The following is a 24,019-nucleotide window of genomic DNA, read 5'->3' as shown; positions in this document are numbered from 1 at the left end:
CTTATAGGAAAATCATTCCACCATCAAATCCACCGCAAAGTATAGTATATCTTGCCTTAAGTTATGGTGAGAAAATGTGTATATGAATGTTTGTCACTGTGAACTAGTTCTAAAAATGATTATCAGAAAATATCAAGGTACTTTACTCAGCACCCAGCTCTTGATTTCTAATACCCGTCTCCACTAAAAGAAACCAGGGCTTCATGGAGAAATGGATAATTCTAGGGCTGGGTCAGGAAATATGCAAGATGAGCCTGGAGCATGTAGTAGGGCTAGAAACTAAGAAAGTATTAAAATAATAAAATGGCATGGGTATCTGAAAGGGACATAAGAACCTACTGAAGTTGCTCCCAATGGCCCAAACTGGAACAATTTGAAAAGCAAAATAAATAATGTGGTATTAGATTATAACCCAAAACATAAAATAAGTTTCTGTAGGTCTACACTGAAAAAAAATAAATGATTGAACAAATAAATAAATTGGGGAGGAGAGACAAATTCTTCATATAGAAGAATTCCAAATAAATTATATAGGTATTCCCCTCTCACGGAAGTAGAGTGTAACTCCCTGCCCCATAAGTATGAGCTGGGAAAAGTGATTCTTTTCAAAAGAAAGGGGGAAAGGAGTAACTTTATAATGGAGAAAGCTGGCAAAAACTACCTCAACCAGATTATCTAGGTTAACATCATCAGTGATGTCAGGTTAATAGCTGTGTACCCTTGATATGATGTGATAAGAATGGCACTTTACTTCTATGATCTTCTTCCTAAAACCTATAGCCCTAGTCCAACTCTAAGAAAAACATTCTACAATATATCCTATTCTAAAATTAAAGTTTAATGAAATAGTATTAAGGCACTCGGATTCAGGCACGTGCCATTTGATTTCTTTTAAATTGTTGCAATTATCGCACAGTCTGGGAATGAGCGTGTTCAGAATATGATCGAGCCACTTGAGCTGTTTTCCAAAAGCAGAGTCCTCATGTGGTGTGAGAGGCCAGGCATGTGGTTACTGAATTATGGAAGACACACATGTAGCCAATTAGATGAGTAAACTTGAGTGAATGAACTCTTGACAGTTCCAAAAAAAAACAAAATGTAAGAAGCAAAAGTTAAAGACTCCACAGCTATTACCAGTAGCTGATTCTGAAAGCACTTAGACCTTTAGTATTTCTTGGGGAGAGGGCGTGCAGGTGTTCCACATCTGACATTTTTGCTACTTGGCTTAGTTGCAAATATATTTTATCTACTTTAAGTGAGGTTTTGTTTTGTTTTACTTTGTTAAACATAACTTTCTTACTTACTGTGTTATGATCTATTGGACTTAAATAAACCTCTGAAACTAAAGCTGTGACTTTCTCCTTTTACTGAAATCTGAAACCCAAAAGGAGAGTCATAAGGATTGACAAGACAGGGGCCGGCCCAGTGGCCAAGTGATTAAGTTCATGTGCTCTGCTTGGGCTGCCCAGGGTTTCACTGGTTTGGATCCTGGGTGTGGACCTAGCACCACTCATCAGGCCATGCTGAGGTGGCGTCCCACATAGCACAACTAGAAGGACCTACAACTAGAATATATAGCTACGTACTGGGGGGCCTTGGGGAGAAGAAGAAGAAAAAAAAGATTGGCAACAGATGTTAGCTCAGGGCCAATCTTTAAAAAGAAAAAAAAAAAGATTGACAAGACAGGCAATTATCAACAGATAAATTGCAGACTTCCCAATTGTCTTTAATTTATATTGACTTTAAAGGCATTATTTAAACATCTATAACTTTTAAGATTTTGATGCAGTTGCTAAAGCTTAGAAGATTTGTTTCTGTTCTGAAATCCTTTGTAGTTCCACCTAGCATTAAAGGAGGGAATGTCACCACAGAAATATCAGCACTGATCAACAGCATAATTAAACTGGAATGTGAAACACGGGGACTTCCAATGCCTGCTATTACTTGGTATAAGGACGGCCAGCCAGTCATATCCAGCTCACAAGCACTTTATATTGACAAAGGACAATTTCTTCATATCCCTCGAGCACAGGTCTCTGATTCAGCAACATATACGTGTCATGTAACCAACGTTGCTGGAACTGCTGAAAAATCATTTCACGTGGACGTCTATGGTAAGGAAAAAATACGTGCTTTAATCATACACCTTTCTGCCTATGCTTTCTAATATTCCAATGGCCAGTTGTTCACTAATGAAGTCCTGGTGGGTTTGGTCATTTCAATATGCGTGGGTAGAAATTGGAAGAATTTGTCTCATGATTTGGAAAAATATTTTAAAAAGCTACAGCTAGCAAGAAGTGGTCTGTTCATTTAGCCAACCATCTGTTTATGGCACTTGGGGCATCTAGACCATTTGGTTTTTAGGGAGAAGGTAAAGTAGTTGTTAGGACGAAGGTCATTCTGTACTATTTGCGCTTCATATGCCAGACACGGTGCAGAGTATCCCACCATATTCAGAATAGTTGTTGATCCACTGAAACAAGAAATTCTTTCCTCAGCAACTTAGAGAGAGAGATGAACATGTGGGTAGTTTCTATGGTCAAACTGTGTGAGAAAAAAAAAATTCCCTTTATTTTATTAGGGTTTCAAAGAATTGCCTGAAACATTATTTTTTTCTGTCTAGTTCCTCCAATGATTGAAGCTGACTTGGCTCTACCCCTGAATAAGCAAGTGGTTGTTGCTCATTCGCTAACACTGGAGTGTAAAGCTGCTGGCAACCCTCCTCCAGTTCTCACCTGGTTAAAAGATGGCGTACCTGTGAAAGCCAGTGACAACATCCGCATAGAAGCTGGCGGGAAGAAACTAGAAATCATGAGTGCCCTAGAAGTCGATCGGGGACAGTATGTATGTGTGGCTACCAGTGTGGCAGGAGAAAAGGAACTCATTTACGAAGTTGATGTCTTAGGTAAATGAGGATGCCACCACCTGGATTCTCAGATGCATAGCAACACCTTTATTCAATCATTTATTCATAGAAAAGTTTATTAAATGCTTTTTTGTTGATATAACAATAAACAATCTTAAAGAAGATTTAGCATCTGTTCAGCTCTGGACTGCATATCACTGAGTGGTGGGGATTTATCAACCAGAGTCCAAAGATCTAAAAACCCACATACATCTTCCACTGATTTTGAGAGAGATGCTTTGTATTTGTAAGTGCATAGATGTGTTTTGCATCTATGACAGTAGCTGATTGCAGTGATGATAACATGGTCATCTGTCATGAGCACTGTGCTAGACAACAGGAAGCTTAGTCTCTGGGCCTTGGGAAGTCATCTTGCAACCTTGAGTTTCTATTTCTTTATAAATTGAAGACTTTTGAACAGAGACCAAATTTTTGAGGTTCCCTTCTCTTACTCTTATGTAAATAAGCAACATAAAATCTGAATAAACTTTATATTCAGATGGCATCATCAACACCATAGTGCTAGATTAATTGAGAAAAATCCACAATATGTCAAAAGTACATTCACTGATCCTGGCAAGTGTGTATTGTAAAATGTGTTTTACTTTTCAAAGCCTCTTCCTGTACCAGGTTACTATGATACTTATCAGCCTTCTAAACTGCAACCTAGGATTGCTTAAAGCGATGGTGTATTTTCTCTTGCCTACATTTCTCTGTGTGCTACATCTTTGTTGTTTTCTAGTACCACCAGCTGTAGAAGGAGGAGGTGAAACATCATACTTCATTGTGATGGTTAATAGCTTACTGGAGCTGGAGTGTCAAGTAACAGGCTCTCCCCCACCAACTATCATGTAAGCATTTTGACGTGTCTTCTAAATACCTCTCACGTCTTGGAGTGTTTTAGAGCTGTCTTGAAGGAGGTTCTGTGTCATTAAAAAGTGGTCTTATAAAATTATATCCTTTATATTCCTCTTTTAAAAAACATACTCTCTATATAGGCAACTTTTACTTGATACTCACAGGGCCCCTAAATCTTCTCTGTTAGGGGAATTCCATTCATGCTCTGAGAAATTACGTTTTCAGTTCTTGGAGACAGACTGTTGAGCAGTATCTGTCAGATCTTCTGAGGCACTGAAATGTTTATTGGAGGACTAAATAAAAAGAAGTACACCAGACAGATTAGGGAAATAGAGGAAGTTAACATGCTTATATGTTTCCAATTCTCTTTTTCTCATTCCTTCTTTCACAAAGCATTTCTTGAATACTTGTCTTTCATTTCCAAGGTGTTATAGGATATGCAAAGGAACAGTTAGTCAGTTAAGGGAATAAAATGTGTTCATGTGTGATTATAAAACTAAATGAAAAGTGATAACATAAGAAGTGAAAAAATATGATGCTGTGTGATTTCAGAGTTTTGTTAGGGTTGTGTTCATTTTGCTGGTTAATATTGTGTAAACATTTGAAGTGAATAATATTTAGGGGCATTCGCCTCTTTCTGTAGCCCAACATTAATAGAAGAACGAAGAAGTCGGCACCTAGTTACTGGATTCCAGCAATATGCCAACTTCTCTCTGAGGCCAGTTTTCTTTTTCCTTTTCCCTATTACAGTTTATGCCATAGAGTGAGCAAATAGGAAATTAGGCAAATGCACAATTGAGAATTTATATATCTATGGATGTATTTAAAAATCTTCAATATAAATCTAGTTCTCCTATATATGTGTGTGTGTGTGTGTGTGTGTGTGTGTGTGTGTGTGTCTTCTAGGAACTTAGTTATTTAAAATATATCTCCAGATTTCTTTTTGCCTTGTTTCTATAGGTGGCTGAAGGATGGCCAGCTAATCGATGAAAGGGATGGATTCAAGATTTTACTAAATGGACGCAAACTGGTTATTGCCCAGGCTCAAGTGTCAGATACAGGCCTTTATCGGTGCGTGGCAACGAACACTGCTGGAGATGGCAAGAAGGAATTTGAAGTGACAGTTCATGGTAGGCTGAAGGAGGGACAAGATCATTACATTTAAAATTAATTTATGCATTGTTTCATCATCTAATTCAGATTGGAGCTCAGTAATCTGGATAAATCTTGAGTTGTGGAAAGTAATATAAAGGGTGGGAATTTGAGTTAAATAATGGCACATTATAAGGCACTTTACTAACACAGAGACTTAACCAAGAGATACCACGTGAATGAATACAGACAGAATTTAAATGTTAAGAAGTGTATGCTGCATAGAATGCCAGGATCTGAGGAATGAGCCCAAATAAGATAGAAGAGACAGGCAGCAAATTTCAAGAAAAGGGGTTGTGTCAGCATTCAAGGGTTCAGCCAAAAGAGGCAGGAGTATGAATAAAGTTGTTTCCAGAAATGGAGGCTGAGGATGTTATGCAGGATGCAGGGCATATAAGTGTGTTCATAGAACTGGCACAATAGGGTTAGAACTATTCATCTAATGACAGAAGCAACCCTCTGCCAGAGTATCGTGCAGCTCACTTGCCAGCAGACCTTGGGAAGAGAGGGACCAGGACAAGAAACTGAAGAGCCATTTGGAAGCCCCAGCAGAGGTTTCTATGAATATCAACTTCATTTCTCCCTTTTTCTATGCCAGATGGTTTTTTCCAGCTTTTTCAGTCCCATGATGGAATAAAGATAATCCTGTTTCTTGGTCTCAATTCCAATTCCTAAAGGAGGGAATACTGGCACGCCCAGCTTAAATCAAGTTACCATCCTGGGTTCAATCAGCCTTGGTGGGGGCAGAGTCATGTGGTATAAATACGGGTACTGGAAACCCACTCTAATTTAATGAGGTGGTTCTAGAGAAAGGAAGGATCGTTATAGATTGGGAAAATACACCAAAAGGTGTAAGCCAAACACATATGGATTACAGTTGCTGTAAATACATTATACTTATTCCCTGGAGAATTAGAGATCCATAGTTAAGAAATAAGTAATCTCTAAAATTGCTTAAAATTATAAATCAAATGTGTAAGATGAAATTATTTCAATGTTTGTTAAAATAGGGATTTGCCCTCATCTAAATTTTAAAGTTTCAAGTTCTTGCATACAGATTTTTAAGTGTTTGAACTCACTGATTATGATTTTTGTTCCCTCCCTCCTTCCCTTCCTCTCTCTGTCTCTCCTTCCCTTCCATCTTTCCTTCCTTTCTAAATCTAGTTCCTCCAACGATCAAATCCTCAGGTCTTTCTGAGAGAGCTGTGGTGAAATACAAGCCTGTCACCTTGCAGTGCATAGCCAATGGCATTCCACATCCGTCCATTACGTGGTTAAAAGATGGCCAACCTGTGAACACTGCCCAAGGAAACCTCAAAGTAAGTATAAATATTACTGAGCTCAAAATGAGAAAGCTACATAGATCTTCCTGGACTTATCACATTCTTCTTTCTTTTTTTTGTTTAATTTTTTTTTTTTTTTGAAGATTGGCACCTGAACTAACATCTGTTGCTGATCTTCTTTTTTTCTTTTATTTTTTTCTTCTTCTTTTCCCCAAAGCCCCCCAATACATAGTTGTGTATTTTAGTTGTGGGTCCTTCTAGTTGTGACATGTGGGATGTCGCCTCAGGATGGCTTGAGGAGTGGTGCCATGTCTGCACCCAGGATCTGAACTGGTGAAACGCTGGGCTGCTGAAGCAGCGTGTGCAAAATTAAGCACTCAGCCACGGGGCCAGCCACCCACATTCTTCTTTCTTAATTGTAGATTTTCCTGTTGGACAGATTTTGCAGAAAATTTATTAAAACAATATATGTTTCCTTAGACATTTTTAGAATTTAACTTAATATTTTGATTTGAAGAATGGAGTTAAGGACTGATAACTTTAACAAGCATATAGACTTTAAAATAGCAATTGGTATTTTTATTATTTTGATTTATGCCTGTTTTAACTATTGAAAAACCGACGTCTCATGGATGAACGGTGTTCAACAATACTAAGTCAGAATATTCCCAGCATGTTCACCATAGACCGAGATTGAAATAAAGTCCTATCTAGATAAATCTAAGTGAAATAAGTCTTGAAAAATGTATTTTAACTCGTTTATAAGCTTCAAGAGGGCAGAGACTCAGACTCTGTCAATAAATTCACTTCTGTATCTTTTACACTGAGTATAATCCCTGGCATATAACTGTACCTCAGTACATAGTTCTTGAATTAATAGATAGATAGATAGATAGATAGATAGATAGATAGATGGATTTTAAACCTGAATAATCTAAACGATGCATTAAAAAGTTTGACTTAATAGATTTTGCTACTAGGATCAGATTAATTTGACTATTGTGGGCTTAAACTTTGCATGTAGTAAGTTTTTAGTAATGAGGGATGTGCTGAGTTCTTTTCTCAGCTCATTTACTGTTCCTATTCCAAATCCAGTGGAGCTAATCTTGCACATTTGTACTAGCAAAAGATTCAGTATGCAGCCTCCAAACATAGTGCAGGTAAACAACTGTTTACCTGGGAGATAGGCGTTTTTAACATAATTATACAAAAGTATAATTGCAAACTGTAATGAGTGATTTTAAAAGAACATATATAGAGAGATAAGATCAAACACTGAGGAAAGGCTTTAAGCATTAGGGTAATTTATAGAGAAAGTCTTTGAGCACAGATCTGAAGAAAACACAGGAGTTAAATGGGTTAATTAATGGAAGAGAACTGAGTGGAGTATTTCAGAAAAGATGTGCATAGGTAATCAACTTAAAGTAAAGGAGAATTTGACACTTCTTGAGGACCTGAAAGCAAGCCAGCAGACTGAGAAACTGAGAGCAAAGATGAGGTGGTATTAGGAGACCAGAGAACTGCTAGGAGGTATTTAAATAATATTAATGATTTGATGTTTACTTTAAAGCAATGCGAGATCTTTGAAGAGTTTTAAGAGAGGAGTGACATGACCAGGTTTGCATTTTAAGTAGTTACTCAGGCCCCTTTTGGAGAATGAATTGAAGGAATCAAGAGTAGATATATGGAAATCACTTGGCACTTATTTGTCTAGAAGAGACAGAAGATAGAAATTTGGACTCTCAGCCACGGAGATGAGGATATATGAATATATTTGAGAGTTATTTATTGGTTAAATCATTGGGGCTCAGTGATAAATTGCTTATGAAAGGTGAGGGATAGGGAGGTATCAAGGCAAACTCATAGCACTGTAAGCTACACAAATTCGTAGATAGTGATGCCATCCGGTGAGATAGGAGGCTGTGGAGGAGGAGAAGTTTGAGGGGGAAAAAACTGGGATTTGAGTTTTAGACTTTTGGGGATTGAGTAGATTTTCAAATAAACTGATGGAGATGTCAAGTAGACCATTTAATATATCCTCCCGGAGCTCAAAGGAGAGCTCTAGCTGGAGGTATTGACACATAGATGATATTTGAAACCAGGGAGACAGATGACTTAATCCAAAGGGAGAATAAATGGTAAGAAATAGGAGAGAGAACTGACCTAGTTCAAAATCTAAAGGCCATGTGCGAAAGTCCAGACATGAATATAAATGTATGAATGTGCTACTTAGCATGTTTAGTAGAGTAAGGCTGGAGAATAGGTTAAGTGGGAGTTGACATGGGAGTGTAGGGAGAGAAGATCATTTGGGGTCAGAATGTGGTAAGCCTGGAGGGCTATGCTGAGTTCAGATTTCATTCCGGGCAACGTGGGGAGCCATGAATGAGCTTTGAAGGGGAACTGGTAAAAGGATCAAATTTGCATTTTAGACAAATTATTCTGGCAATGGTATGCAGGATTGATTAATAGTTTGGAAGGTTGGAGACACTGGAATATAAATTAAGAAGCTATTATAATCCCACAGTGGCTGGGAGAATGGAAAATTGGGAATCTGAGAAACATAGGGTGGTATAATTAGCAGGAGAGTTGAAGTGAGTTCTAAAACCCAGATGACTGGGAGAATGAGAGGTGCCATTAAACAAGACTGGAAACATGCAATGAGAAGTAGATTTAGAGATATAAGGAAACAGTTGTAAGCTTTTTTTGGATATGTTACATTTCATGTGCTAACCTGTCCAACAGAGGGCTGGAGCCAGGAGTGTAGAGCTCAGGAAAGAAGTTGAGGCCAAATCTGTAAATTTAGGAATCTGCACAAGATTCTTCACTGAAGCCATGAGTTCGGATGCAAACTATCAGAAAGCTAAGTTTCATGTTTATGGGATAGGAGGAGGAAGCAGATTCTGTAAAGTAGTCTCCCAAGAAAGTCAGAGAATGAGAACTGAGGGAATGCTGTATCTTCAACACCCAGAGAGTAGAGTGATTCAAGGAGCAGGTAGTCAACAATGCCAAATGCTATAGATGGTGAAAGAGAGTATGAGCTTACTATGTGGTTGCTGGATATTGTGATCAGAAGTTACTGGGAACCTCTGAATGATCAGTCTCAAAGGATAACGGCTGCATTACCAGTTCCAAACTGGTAGAGGCCAGTAGCAATGGGTTTAAGAGGAAAATGAGAAAAAAAACAGTCAGGAAGAAATTTATCTGCATTTCTATTACTCATATTTTATAATTTTTATTGTTTTTCTGGCCTCCATGACCATTTAATCAAGAAAGATTGTTCTTTTAAAACTATTTATGAAGTGTTACATAAATGTGACTATGTTTTTTCAAATAGCTTGAATTTTCATCACATACCTCATAGTTTAGTGCTAAAATCTTTTATTGAGTGGAGTTTTATGACTGTATCAGCAGGATGGCCTTAGGTTACTTTATGTTTTCCAAGGAATAAGAAAAGCTTTTCAATCGAATTAGTCTATTTTCTTGTGCATGATGAAGTGATCTGGCTCTAATCTATCAAGAGATAATTAGGATATTGGCATAAAGATGTAATTAGATATTATAAATTTAAATGAGTTTGTCTATTTCAGCAAAAGTTTTCAAATCCAAGTGTAAAGTACAAAATGCCGCCATGCTTTCTGCTCCAATTAGATACAATCTTCGGGTCGAGTTCTACAGATTGCCAAAGCCCTGATGGAAGATGCTGGCAGATACACATGTGTGGCTACCAATGCAGCTGGAGAAGGACAGCAGCACATTCAGCTACATGTGCATGGTAATGTCATTTCTATGTCTGAACAAAAGAATATTTCTATCGCTTTTTTTTTTTTTCTTAACATACTGGGCTCGTTTTCATTGAATTACAGTTTAAAGAAACAAGTGTTTATTTTAGTCTGTGTGGAAAAAACCCTAGATAGCTTTTTTTACATTATTGTAGTTATAATTGCTCACATTACAGTCTTCAATTTTCCGGTTGTCAGATAGGATGTGCTAGAGCTCATAAATAGATAAACGCACTGCCCTGTGTTTTAAATTATTTGAATTCCGTTAACCGTTAGCTTTCTACAGATGACTTCTGTTCAAAAGACAGAAATTGCAGGGTTGTTCCTTAGCATTGTCTGGGATTTTCTTCCCTGCCTGTAAGAGGGGTTTTGGGAGTAGAAGCTGTCCTCGACTCAGGATCTTCTCTCATGTACTTTAATAATAAAAAGTCTGGGTGACATGGAACACCTCGTGAGTACTACAGCTTCACAGTAAACTTGAGAGACTACCTGACCTTAAATATAAGACTTCAGATCTCTGGAGACTCATCAGAAAGGGCCAAGAATTGTAGGTGTGGACTTTCCTAATTCAGCCAAGGCTATTTGCAGAGGGCTAGCCAAGATATCCATATGCGTTTTATTCATTTTCTCTAATTCATGTGATTGCTTGTTAAACTTTTTATTCATTGATTCATTCATATATTCACTCTGGATTTACTGAACAATTTAACCTAGAAGAATTTCCCAGCACCTAGCTTACTTCCAAGTATATAGTAGGCAGTCAGTAAATATTTAACAAATTAAAGAGTAAATAATAAGTAAATGAAGAAAATTTAAGTTGGACATTAATGGCTTCTAATCTGCTTCTTTATGTATTTTATTTAAATCAACCAGTTAAAAGATTCAAATCATCAGTTCCCTAAATGTTTCCAATAAACGAATTTATTCTTCCCCCAGTTCCCCACATATAAACACCTAACTTATGGATGTCATACATACCAACTCTGTTCCTTAAGAGGACCTTTATTTTTTGATTGAGTAATTGACTTAAAGGCTAATATTTGACTGTAACCATCTTAGAATTGGTTCACCAGGCTTTCAGGCTTGGGGACAGTCTCACCCTGCTTTCCCTTAAATTGTCTTGAATTTACCTTGTTCCTCATAAGGCCTGCTACCTCTCTACCTGAACATCTACCTGATGTTCTTTGGCAACTGTCTCCAGCACATACTCAGACCTCTACTTCTATCCAAGAGTGTGCTGGGAGTGGGCTTGCTCTCCTTTTCTAATTTTCCTGCCCTGAGGCTCCTTCTCTCCTCTTTGGGCAGGCTGTCTATTTTCTCTCTTCCAACAATTTCAGTCCTTAGCTGGTCTCCATTGTTGGCTGAGAGGAGACAGTTAAGTGGGATGACGTGATATGTTGCAGTCATTTCAGGCACTTGAGTCAGGTCACCTTTGGTTTAAATTCTGTGCTAACCAAGAGCAACTGCGTAACTGAACAAACCGCTTAATTTCTCCGAGTATCTGACTTGAGGAATGCTTTTGAGGTTTAGAGATGTTAGGTGTAAAATATATCCCACTTCTACTCTCTCAGGTATTAGAGGTTTTTGTTCTCTGGATTGGCTTAAAACACTTAAATGAGGACTCTATAGTGAAGAGCAGAGTGGATGTCTCTAGAACAGGGAAGAACCAAACTTCAGTGTTCAGGGTTCTCAAATTTCCGTGTTCATAAAAATTATACATATTGAATGTTAAAAATACAGCTTCCTGGGCCCGGTCTCACGTCTCCTGAAACAGTATCTCTAATGGAAGTCTTCATGTGCCATTACTTGGAGAAGCCTTGGCCCAGACTCTAAAGATTGGCCTTGAGACTTTCCAATGCAGTCAAGAAAGGCTGAAAAACAGAGGCCATGGAGGAAATCAAGTCTCCCATCAAATACAGAGCAACAACTGTTGGTTTGCAAACTGGCCCCAGTACATGGAGGGCAAGGAGAGACCACAGAAAGAGACAGACCATTCCAGATTGGTAGGTTGGAGGTTTAATAAGCAAGGGAACTTATATACCAAACTGGTCTAGGGTGGCTGCAAGACAAGTAGATTTCCACACCCGCCCACCAGAATCTTAAAAGTATACAGAAAGGCATTAATGGGGTTCAAGCATTTATACCATCGGATGGTCTCGACAACACCTTATTCTCTCGAGGCTATGTCCTTGGAACAGCTCCACTGTAGAAATGGTAGGCAGAGCTTACGCTTCAAAGACAGGGGAGGTGAGTGAGGAGCCTCCGATTGCCTGGCTCCAGCTCAAGGGTCAACTGGCAATAACGTCCTCTTGCTTACCTCCTCCAACAACAACAGAAGAGAAAAAGTCCAGTCAATATCTAAGTCTGTAAAACTACGGTCTGAATATGCTAACAAAGTGTATGTTAGCAGGAGGTGCAGTTAGGATATACGCCTACATGGAAAATCATCAGAGAGAGGAGGAGCAAGCTGGAAGCCATCTGGGTTAATGTGAAAAGAAAGGGAAACAGAAGGTTAGTCATTGTAAGACTTTATTAAAAACTACCAGATCAGATGGAGACTATAAAACAGTCTTCCTGAGATAAATCACAAATAGAATAGAGGTAAGATACAGTAATAGCTAAAAATGTTTCGTCTAATATGATCTTGACTTGTTTGGATAACAATTCATCAACCTAAAGGGAAAATAAATGATGATGGGAACTTCTTATCTAATACTGATTATGATCAACCTGGGGGAAGTAGTTGGCTAAGTGCACATGACAGGAATCTGAACAGAAAGCTAGCATATCACCTTGGCACTCATGACAGTAATGCCACGTTGGATGCACACAACTCCGAACTTGACTCTGTCCTCTTTGATGCTTGCATTAGTAACTTCAGTGAGAATTGGAGATGGTATAAAAAGTGTGGGAATTTCTAAGGATTGTTAATGACAGATTTCAAAAAGATCTCAGAAGTTAAAATGAGAAATTAATCTGATGTGAAAAACTACATAAGAACGGGGTGGGAGAAGAGTGGCTAAAAAACACCACAGATGGAAATACTCGAGATATTAATGACTTTCTGCAGTTACTGTAGATGTGATAATTCAATTTCATAATAAAGCTAATCAATCTTAGAAGTTAGTAATACAAGCTTATAGTATGAAGAACAAGAGAGGAATTAGCCCTATTATGCTCTTACTATCTGAATGTTTCCCAAGTATGGTATCTAATTCTGGTGCTAGATATTACGAAGAACATTGAAAAATCTATAGGGAAGCAATTATCATTTAATTTAGTTTATTTTATTTAACCAATCCTATTGTTGTCTTTTAAATTGGGATTTGTTTTAATGCCCATCTTTATTGATGGGATAACACATTTAGCAAACGAGCATTTACCTCCATTGGCATCCAAAAGTGTTCAATACTAAGAAACTTAGCTTTCCAATTGCTTGATATTTTCCTTTCTTATTAAGAAATATTATAGATGGTTCCATGCTTCTCAAGCATGGAAGAAAGTGTCTCCAAAAGGGGAAATAAGGGTGCATGGTCTCCTAATCTAGAAGCCCAAGTCATGATCATGAGACAAGGAACATTCTGGTGATCCCCCGGATTTTCTGTTCTGTTACAGAAGGCAGAGGTTCTCAGTAGGTGGTCCTTTTTGATCATCAAAGTTTCCTAATTCTGGAAGTTCTAATTCTCTAGACCAAATTATGAAATAATATCTCAACCTCAGATATTTTCCACAAACAAATGATTATTTGGAGTCTAATGGTCTAATGTCTCAAGCATTCATTTCATCTGCACTTAATTACTTCCTAGGAAAAATCAAGCAAGGTGAAGCCTTTCAGAAGTAGAATGCTTCTGGTTAAAAGCATGGGCTTTGAATTTGAATTCCTATACTGCCAAGTAATATCTGTCGGACAGTGGACTTAGATGTTAAACTTTTTAAAAGCTCAGTTTTCTCATCTGTAAAATGGGAAGGATAATGATAATACCAGAATCGGGGAGGTTGTCATGAGGACTAAATGAAAGACTACACAAGAAAAGTTTAGCCCCATGCCTGGATCCTGGTCATTATCTGTCAATGGTAGCTTAATGACTGTTTTGTTCAAACACATATTTGGCTTCTGGCCCTTCTCACTGTACCAACATTTTAACAAATATATCTCAAGTCCTGCTGCCTTTACTGTTGGCCGGGAACCGCCTTGGGTCTGTATTAGTTGTCTGCTGAAAACATTAGTAGAGCACTCCTTAATTTAATTTTACTATTTTACAGTATTTGCTTGGCTAACGTATGCTAACACTCACTTAAAAAGATTTCTCTATCGTTTCTGTGTTTTGCTTAATAGCTCACTTGTGGCCTAAAGGAGATTTGGGAATATTGTAGGGACCTTTTTTTTTTTCTTTTTTAATGGATGACTTCAGTTCAGGACTCTACTATATTATTTTCTCAGTATAAATGAATTTATTGCTCACTATATCATAATTCTGGTTGTTAGGGAGGATTAACTCACCCATATCACTTTTAGATCAGTTACGTGTTAATTCAGATTTAATCAGGATTTGAAAAAGTCAGTTCATGCCTTTAAGTGATTAAAGAAAGCAAATAGCAAAATCTAGCCCACAATATGTCCAGAGAAGGCCTTGTGGTTTTGGCATCATATGCACATGCAGCTTTTGGAAGAAGGAAAACAGGAAAAAACCAACCAGTTGAATGGAATTCAACCTCCTGCTTGGAGTATGCAGACATCTTACTGTTAACATAAGATATTGTTACCTTGCTAATGCTTCTGTCTAGAACAGTGTTCTCCTAAATTCAAAATTGCAAGACTATCCATTTAAATTTTGTTAGAAGGGAGCAATAGAATTTATATTTGTATTTACCCTTTACTTAAAAATGTTCCAGCACCATTTGTTGAAAAGATTATTCTTTCCTCATTGAATGAGCTTGGCACTCTTGTTGCAAATCATTTGACTGTATATATAAGGGTTTATTTCTATAATCTCAATTCTATGCCATTGCCTAAATAGTTTATCCTTATGCCGGTACCACACTGTCTTTTTTTATTCCTTTTCCCCCCAGCTTTATTGAGATATAATTGACAAATAAAATTGTATATATTTAAAGTGTACAATGTGATGAGTTGATATATGTGTGCTTTGTGAAATGATTACTACAATCAGGTTAATTAACACATCCATCACCTCACATAGATACCTTTTTTCGGTGTGTGGTGAGAACACTTCAGAATTACGCTCTTAGCAATACAGTATTATTAACTATAGTCACCATGCAGTATTTTAGATCCCCAGAACTTATTCATCTTATAAATGAAGGCTTGTGCCCTTTGGCCAGCATCTCCCCATTTCTCCCAATGCCACCCTCCCCAGCCCCTGGTAACCATCCTAATAGGTCTGAGGTGGTATCTCATTGTGGTTTTAATTTGCATTTCCCTGGTGATAAGTGATGTTGAGCACCTTTTATGTACCTGTTGTCCATTTGTATGTCTTCTGTGGAAAAATGTCTCTTCAGGTCCTTTGCCCATTTTTTAATCTGATTTTTTTAAATATTGAATTGTATGAGTTCTTTATATGTTTTGGATATTAATCTCTTATTGGATATGCCGTTTGAAAATATCTTTTCCCTTTCAGTAGATTGCCTTTTCGTTTTGTTGATGGTTTCCTTTGCTGTGCAGAAGATTTTTAGTTTGATGTAGTCCCACTTGTTTATTTTGCTTTTGTTGTTTGTGCTTTTGGTGTCAAATCCCAGAAATCATTGCCAAGACCAATGTGAAAGAGCTTTTTTCTTATGTTGTATTCTAGGAATTTTGTGGTTTCAGGTCTTACATTTAACTGTTTAATCCATTTTGAGTTAATTTTTGAGTACCATATGGTCTTGATTATGTTGATTAATTTTCATATGTTAAACCAAACCTGCCGTCCTGGGCTAGGTCTCTCTTAGTCCTGGTGCAGAATCTGTTTTCTGTGTTCCTGGATTCACCTTACTAGTGCTTTGTTGATCATTTTTGTGTCTGTGTTCATAAGGGATATCGGTCTGTAGTGTCTTTTTATTGGCTGTCTCTGTCGGTTTTGTTATCATGGTAAAACTGGCCTCTTAGAATGATTTAAGAAGTATTCCCTCTCTGCTGTATTTGGAAAGAGTTTGTGAAAGATTCATGTTAATTCTTAACTGTTTGGTAGAATTCAACAATAGAGCCATTTGGCCCTGGCATTTTCTTTCTGGAGTTTTTTGATTACTAATGTAATTTCTTTGTTTTTGTATGTCTGTTCAGATTTTCTACGTCTTCTTAGTCAGTTTCAGTAGTTTGTGTCTTTCTAACAAATTATCTGTTTCATCTAGGTTATCGAATTTGTTGGCACACAGCTGTTTATAATATTCCCATATAGTCCTTTTTAATTTTGTAACATGATAGCAATAATCCCTTTTTCATTCCTGAATGTAGTTATTTGGTCTCCTCTGTTTTGTTTTGTCTTAGTCTAGCTAAAATTTTGTCAATTTTGTTGAAGTATTCAAAAATCCAGATTTTGTTTTTGTTTATTTTCTCTATTGTTTTTCTATTGTCTGTTTAATTTATCTATGCTCTATTTTTTATTATTTCCTTCTTTCTGCTTATTTCGGTTTAGTTTACTCTTCTTTTTTTCTGGTTTCTTAAGGTGGAATGTTAGGTTATTGATTTGAGATCTTTTTTTAAATTGAAGTGTAGTTGACATATGATATTAGTTTCAGGTGTACAACATAGTGATTTGACACATATGTACATTACAAAATGATCATGATGGCAAGTCTAGTAACCATCTTTTACCTTACCAAATTATTACAATATTATTGACTATATTCTCTATGCTGTACTTATATCCTCATGACATTTATTTTATAACTAGATGTTTGTACCTCTTAATCCCCTTCACATATTTTGCACCCCCACCACCACCTCTTTCCCCCTGATGACCACTAGTTTGTTCTTTGTGTCTACGAGTTTGTTTCTGTTTTGTTTGTTCATTTGTTTTGTTTTTTAGATTCCATATATAAGGGAAATCATATGGTATTTGTCTTTGACTTATTTCACTCAGCATAATACCCTCTAGGTCCACCTAAGTTGTCACAGATGGCAAGACTTCATTCTTTTTTATGGCTGCATAGCATTCCATTGTGTGTGTGTGTGTGTGTGTGTGTGTGTGTGTGTGTGTGTATACCAGACCACGTCTTCTTTGTTCATCTATCTATGGACACTTAGGTTACTTTCATATCTTGGCTATTGTAAATAATGCTGCAATGAATGTAGAGGTGCATATATCATTTTGAACTAGTGTTTTCATTTTCCTAGGATATCCAGAAGTGGAATTCCTGGGTCATATGGTAGTTCTATTTTTAATTTTTTGAGGAACTTCCATACTGTTTTCCATAGTCACTGTTGCAACCATTTACATTGCCACCAACAGTGTATGAGGGTTCCCTTTTCTCCACATCCTCAACAACACTTATTTGTTGTCTTTTTGATAATAGCCATTCTGACAGGTGTGAGGTGATAGTTCCTTGTGGTTTTGATTTACATTTCCCTGACGTTTAGTGATGCTGAGCATCTTTCATGTGTCTCTTGGCCATCTGTATGTCTTCTTTGGAAAAATATATATTCAGATCCTCTGCCCATTTTTGAATCAAATTGTTCTTTTGATATTGAGTTGTATGAGTTCTTTATGTGTTTTGCATATTAATCACTTGTGGGATATATCATTTACGAATATCTTTTCCCATTCAGTAGGTTGCCTTTTTATTTTGTTGATGGTTTCCTTCACTGTGCAAAAGCTTTTTAGTTTGATGTTGTCCTGTTTATTTTTGCTTTTGTTGTCTTTACCTGAGGAGACAGATCTATAAAAATATTGCTAAGACCAATGCCAAAGAGCTGACTGCCTATGTTTTCTTCCAGGAGATTTATGGTTTCAGGTCTTACATTTAAGTCTTTAATCCATTTTGAGGGTTGTTTTGTACGTAGTGTAAGAAAGTAGTCTAGTTTGATTCTGCTGCCTGTAACTGTCCAGTTTTCCCAACATCATTTATTGAGGAGACTTTTTCCCATTGCGTCTTCTTGCCTCCTTTGTTGTAGATTAGTGGACCATATAAGCATGGGTTTATTTCTGGGCTCTCTGTTCTGTTCTAGTGACCTATGTTTCTCTTTTTGTGCCAGTACCATACTATTTTGGTTACTATAGCTTTGTAGTGTAGTTTGAAATCAGGGAGCATGATAACCTTCACTTTGTTCTTTCTCAAGATTGCTTTAGCTATTCAGGGTCTTTTTGTGGTTCCATGCAAATTTTAGGATTATTTGTTCTAGTTCTGTGAAAAATGCCATTGGTGTTTTTATAGGGATTACATTGAATCTGTACATTGCTTTGGGTGTTATGGACATTTTAACAGTATTAACCCTTTCAATCCATGAGCACAGTCTATCTTTCCATTTATTTCTGTCATCAATTTTTTATAGCTTTTAGAGTACAGGTCTTTCACCTCTTTGGTTAAATTTATTCCTAGGTATTTTACTCTTTTTCATTCAATTGTAAATGGGATTGTTTTCTTATTTTCTCTGATTGTTTGTTATTAGTGTGTAGCAATAGGCTACACCATATAGCCTAGGTGCATAGTAGGCTATATGATCTAGATTTGCGTAAATATGCTCTATGATGTTTACACAATGACAAAATCACCTAACAAGGCGTTTTTCAGAACATATCCATTGTTAATGATGCATGACTATATAATTGTTTCATATTCTTGAAGAATTGACGCTTTGTATCATTTTTAAATGTCCTACTTTGTTGCTAGTAACAATTTTTGTCTCAAAGTCTATTTTGTGTGATATCAGTATAGCCTCTCCTGTTCTTGTTTGGTTACTGTTTGCATGCCATATTTTTTTCCATCCTTTTACTTTCAACCTATTTATGTCTTATGAATCCAAAGTATGTCTCTTGTAGACAACATACAGTTGGGTCATTTTTTTAATCCATTCTGCTAGTGTCTGCCTTTTGATTATAGTGTCTAATTCATTTACATTTAATGTAACTACTGGTATTATAGGATTCATGCCTACCATTTGCTGTGTTTTTATATGTATTATGTCATTTTTGTTTTTTGTTCTTCCATTACTGCCTTTTTGTGTTAAACAGATATTTTCTTATGTGCCATTTTATTTCTCATGTTTCTTTTACTATATTTTTTAAAGTTTATTTTTAGTTGTTGCCCTAAGGATTACAATTAGCATCTTAATTAATAATATTATACTTTGGATAAATACCAATTTAATTTCAATAGTATAAAAAACTTTGCTCCTATATATTAGGATGTACACTTGAAAGTTAGATAATGTTATAATCCAATGTTACTGCAATAAAAAGTAAATTAATTAATTAAAAAAAATAAAAACCAAACCAAAACAAAAAAACTTTGCTCCTTTATAGCCTCTTTCTCTCATTCCCCTCCTTTCTGCTTATTATTGTCATACAAATTACATCTTTATTCATCATGTGCCCATCAATACAGACTTATAATTATTGATTTATGCTGTTGTCTTTTAAACCAGAGTGGAGAAAGAATTATGTTCAAAATATATAGTTTTACTGTCTTTACTATTAGTTTCCTGTATAAGTGTTCTTTATTTCTTTATGTGTATTAGAGTTACTGTTTCTTTGCAACTTGAAGGACTCCCTTTAGTATTTCTTGTAAGGCTGGGGGCTAGCAACAAATTCTCTGTTTTTTGATTTTCCATGAATGTTTTAATTTCTCCTTCGGAAGGTTAATTTTGCAGTATATATAATTCTTGATTGTTAGTCTTTTTCTTTCAGCACTTTGAATAAGTCTTCCCACTGCCTTGGGGTCTCCATGTTTTTTGATGAAAAAATCAGCTGTTGGGCTTACTGAGGATTCCTGAACGTGATAAGTCACTTCACTCTCTTGATGCTTTCAAGATTCTCTCTTTGTCTTTAAATGGTTTGATTATGATATATCAAGGTATGGATTTCATTGTTTATCCAAGTTGGAGTTTGTTAGGCTTCTTAGATGTGTAGATTAATCAAATTTGGGAAGGTTTCAACCATATTTCTTCAAATACTCTTTCTGCACTTTTATGTCTCTCCTCTTCTTTGGGACTCCCATTAGGCTTGATTAAACACTTGATGTGCCCTACAAGCCTCAGAGGCTCTGTTCTGTTCGTTTTCCTTCATATTTTTTCTTTCTGCTCCTAAAATTGGATAATCGCAATTGACCTGTCTTCAAGTTGCTGATTCTTTCTTCTTCCAGCTCAAATATTGCACTTTTGAATTCCAGAGTTTCTATTTAGTTCTTTTTATAATTTCTATCTCTCGATTGATACTCTCTATTTAGTGAGACATCATTCTCCTACTTCCCTTTAGTTCTTTAGACATGGTTTCCTTCAGCTTTTGGAACATAATTAAAATAGTTTATTTAAAGATTTTGTCTAGAAAGTTTAACATCTGGGCTTCCTCATGGACATTTTCTATTGACTGCTTCTCTTCCTGTGTATGGACTATGCTTTCTTCTTTATTTGCATGTTCCATGATTTTTTGTTGAAAAGTAGACATTTTAAATAATACAATGTGGCAATCCTAGAAATCATAAACTTTTCTCTCAATGATTTTTGTTGTTGTTATTGTCAGTGCTCTCGCTATTTTTTGTTGTTTCTTCTGTTCATATATTTAGTGAGTAGGTAGAACACTGGCACCCCCAAAAATGTTCATGTCCTAATTCTGGAACCTGTGAGTATGTTAGGTTACATGGCAAAGGGGAATTAAGGTTACAGATGGATTTAAGGTTGTTAATCAACTAACCTTAAAACAAGGACATTATCCTGGATTATCCAGGTGAACCCAATGTAATCATAAGGGTCATTAAAAGTGGAAGAGGGAGGCAGAACTTCAGAATGATAGGATGTGAGAAGATCTTATGAGCCCTCCCCACTTCCTCATTGCTGGCTGTGAAGATGGAGGAAGGGGATCCCAAGCCAGGGAATGTAAGTGTCCTCTAGAATGTGGAAAAGGTAAGGAAACAGATTCTCCTCTAGAGCCTGCAGAAAGGAACTGAGCCCTTCTGAGCCCTTGATTTTAACCCAGGGAGACTATATTGGACCTCTGACCTGTGGAACTATAAGATAATAAATTTATATTGTTTAAACTACCAAGTTTGAGGTAGTTTGTTATGGTAGCAAAAGGAAACTAATATGGTGACTTTTATGAACAATTTCTGTAAAGTCTGTTTTTACAGACTTTAAAATGCACCTGGAGAAAAGACTGTTTGCACTCAGAAAACTCCGAGTCTATCCAAATAAAGACAAGTGCTGTGAGTGGAAAGTTCCAGGGAGGGGCCAGACAGGTCAAATAGTGGCAGTTTTCTAGGAATGGTGCTTCTAGGTAGCTCCAAACCCATTGTGCTCCCTCCAGTATCTGCTAGGCTGCTTTTTTCACTGTGGTTGCAAGGCTGTTTGTTTTCAAGGTTACTGCTGAGCTGAGGAGGAGCGATGGGAATAGGGTCAGACAAATGCCATAAATAAAACTCACTGTTTTTAATGAGATTTAGCTATTTTTCTTGAATAAACACTTCTTGGATTTTTGCAAGTCTTTGTTTAATTTCCACATTTCTGTTCATTTTGACAATTTTTCCAGTGTTCTTGTTTGTTTTATGGAGGAGTGAATTTTCAGAGTCCTTACTCTGCCATTCTTGCTGACATCTGATCCTTTTCCTTGAAGTTTTCCAGTGGACTGAACCCAGTTGGCTAAGCCACTCCATAGCTCTTTTACCTCTTATTCCTACCATATTGGTTGTTTGCAGCAAATACATAGTCTGTCAAAACCCTCAATGATCACTTCAATCCAGGAGGTTTCAAATCAGTATTTAAATTATGGTTTTGGAGGAATGTGCCATGGACTAAAAATCAAATAGCCATATTTAAAAGTCTTTTGTACTTAAATACCATATCATAAATCAGAATTCGGTGCAGAGAGCAGCAACATTCTGGACATTTCCAACAGGAAGGGTTAATACAAATTGGATGGATACAAAGAAACTACAGGTGTGAAGGAGTGGGTTCTAGGCGTTGTCTTCCGGAGCAACTTTCATAAAAGCAGAGATCTGACCCACAAGGACATGTACTTCTGAGAACAGACTTTATTTTAAAATTGTCAAAAAGCGGCTTTGAGTTATTGTCTTTTTTGTTGTTGTTTTTGCTTGTATTCTTTGGTGTTATCTTCTGCTTTTATTGTTACTAGTTCTTGATTCCTGACTTTTTTTAATTTATTTTTTTGTTTTTTTTCTAGAATCTGAATTGAATGCTTAGAGCATTTATTTTCATTATTTCTTAGTTTTTAATATCTTTATTAGGGCTTTAAGATTTTCTTTGAGTACCATACTGCTTGGTGACATTCTATAGGTTTTAATTTGAATCAATCTCATTCTACTTTATTTTTTTTCTAATCCTATACTTTTGTCTTAATTTCTTCCTTAATGAGGTTTTTTCCCCATGTAGAACTTTATATTTTTGTTATTGATTTCTATTCATTTTTTATTGCAGTTTCATTAAATTGTGGTTATAAATGCTTTCTTGAGACTTTTTGCAGCCTACCAGAGAGTGTATTTTGAAAATATTCTATTGGCATTGGAAAAGAATGTATATTCTTTGTTAACTGTAAATACACATACATATGTATACCCATACACAATCTGCATGGGTAATTTTATTTTTCAAATTCTTTATAACTTTATTTTTGTTTTGCTTCAGAGTCAACTTCTGAGGAAGATGTACTAAAAGTTATACTGCTTTGGGATTTTTCAAATTTTCTCAGATTTTAGTAATTTTTGCTTTTTTAGTCAACACATAAAGCATTGTCATTATAATGGATTATTCATGAATTTTAACAGTTTAATCAGTAGAAAGCATGCTGCTTTGTAGTGTTTAATGATTTTTGCTTTGTATGCCTATTTGTCAGAAGTCGATGTCACCCTTGTTGTCCTGGTATACCTGAGTTCAACTCTTTATTGTCAGTTTTTTTGTGGGTCTTTTTTGTGCTTTCTATCCATTTGGATTTTTAAATAAAAAGAAATGGTATTAGCCCTCATAGTGTTAACACTTTTTCTATAGAACAAGAAAATGAGCTCATGCACATTTGTGCCACTGATTTATATATTTAATTTTATTTCTACCATCTTATTTAGTTCTAGTCAATTTTCTTATTCCCCTTTGTCCTTTTGCCCTTCTCTGTTTTGCTAGATTAATGGATCAATTGCTTGATTGTATCTGAGGTGGCGTGAGCGGCTCTAGTACGTTGAATGAGTTAAATTTAGCAAATCTTTAAAATGTATTTTTTCTATAAACTTCAAATACTAACTTATGCCCACAGCGTCTCCTCAAAATAAGACAAGACCTTTAGTTTACTTGTAATTATTTTCATCCTGGCATCCCTCCTATACTCCTTGAGATAGTGTTAAAAACAATGGGTGTTGCTGTTCCAGGTTGTTATTCCTTTTACGCTCTGCCTCTTAGACTTTTTCAATTCCTACTTTATGAACACATTAAATAATAGAGCAGCATTATCTGTGATGGTTTAAAGTTGAAAATATAGTTTTCTGTTTTATTTTACTAACAATTTAGTTGTAATATTAACAATTTAATTTTATATCAAAAGAAAAAATAATAAACCAGAAAATGATTGTAATTCCTCTGAAATGGTTTAAGATAGTATCGTCCAAAGATAAAGTCAGATATTTTGAGAAATATTGATTTCCCCTTCACTGGAAGTGTTCAAATGCAGTAGATGACTTCTTGGTTAAGGCTGTTCATTGTCAGACCAATCAGATTAATTGGAATAAAAAAAAAACCTCCTTTAACTTTCTTTTACTACTCTGCTAATCTACAATTCTAGAGATTTTCCCATCTGGGCACAGACTAATAGATGATCCAGAAAACCTATTAAGATCTTTTTTCAATCTGTTCTTCAATTCTACTTAATCATATACTCTAGTTTTATTCCAAATAT

At 36.2% G+C, this 24,019-nt stretch overlaps 1 protein-coding gene across 8 annotated transcripts in view; it reads left to right on the top strand.

Annotated features, from left to right (window-relative positions):
- HMCN1 (hemicentin 1) overlaps window positions 1-24,019 on the top strand; it is a 436,035-nt gene that overhangs the window by 257,034 nt on the left and 154,982 nt on the right. For all 8 annotated transcript variants that reach the window (XR_011498041.1, XR_011498040.1, XR_011498042.1 and 5 more), the window contains 6 exons: window positions 1,836-2,114; window positions 2,624-2,905; window positions 3,648-3,756; window positions 4,724-4,893; window positions 6,080-6,234; window positions 9,847-9,970. Coding sequence is in view for 5 of the 8 variants with exons in the window: in XM_044757668.2 (XP_044613603.2) it covers window positions 1,836-2,114; window positions 2,624-2,905; window positions 3,648-3,756; window positions 4,724-4,893; window positions 6,080-6,234; window positions 9,847-9,970 (1,119 nt within the window). In the remaining 3 variants the exon portion in view is untranslated. The remainder of the gene's footprint in view (window positions 1-1,835; window positions 2,115-2,623; window positions 2,906-3,647; window positions 3,757-4,723; window positions 4,894-6,079; window positions 6,235-9,846; window positions 9,971-24,019) is intronic.

Source organism: Equus asinus, chromosome 25 (genome assembly GCF_041296235.1).
Source record: "Equus asinus isolate D_3611 breed Donkey chromosome 25, EquAss-T2T_v2, whole genome shotgun sequence".
NCBI classification, from domain to species: domain Eukaryota; kingdom Metazoa; phylum Chordata; class Mammalia; order Perissodactyla; family Equidae; genus Equus; species Equus asinus.
Note: the sequence above shows the minus strand (reverse complement) of the source record. Positions and strands in the feature narration are given on the sequence as shown.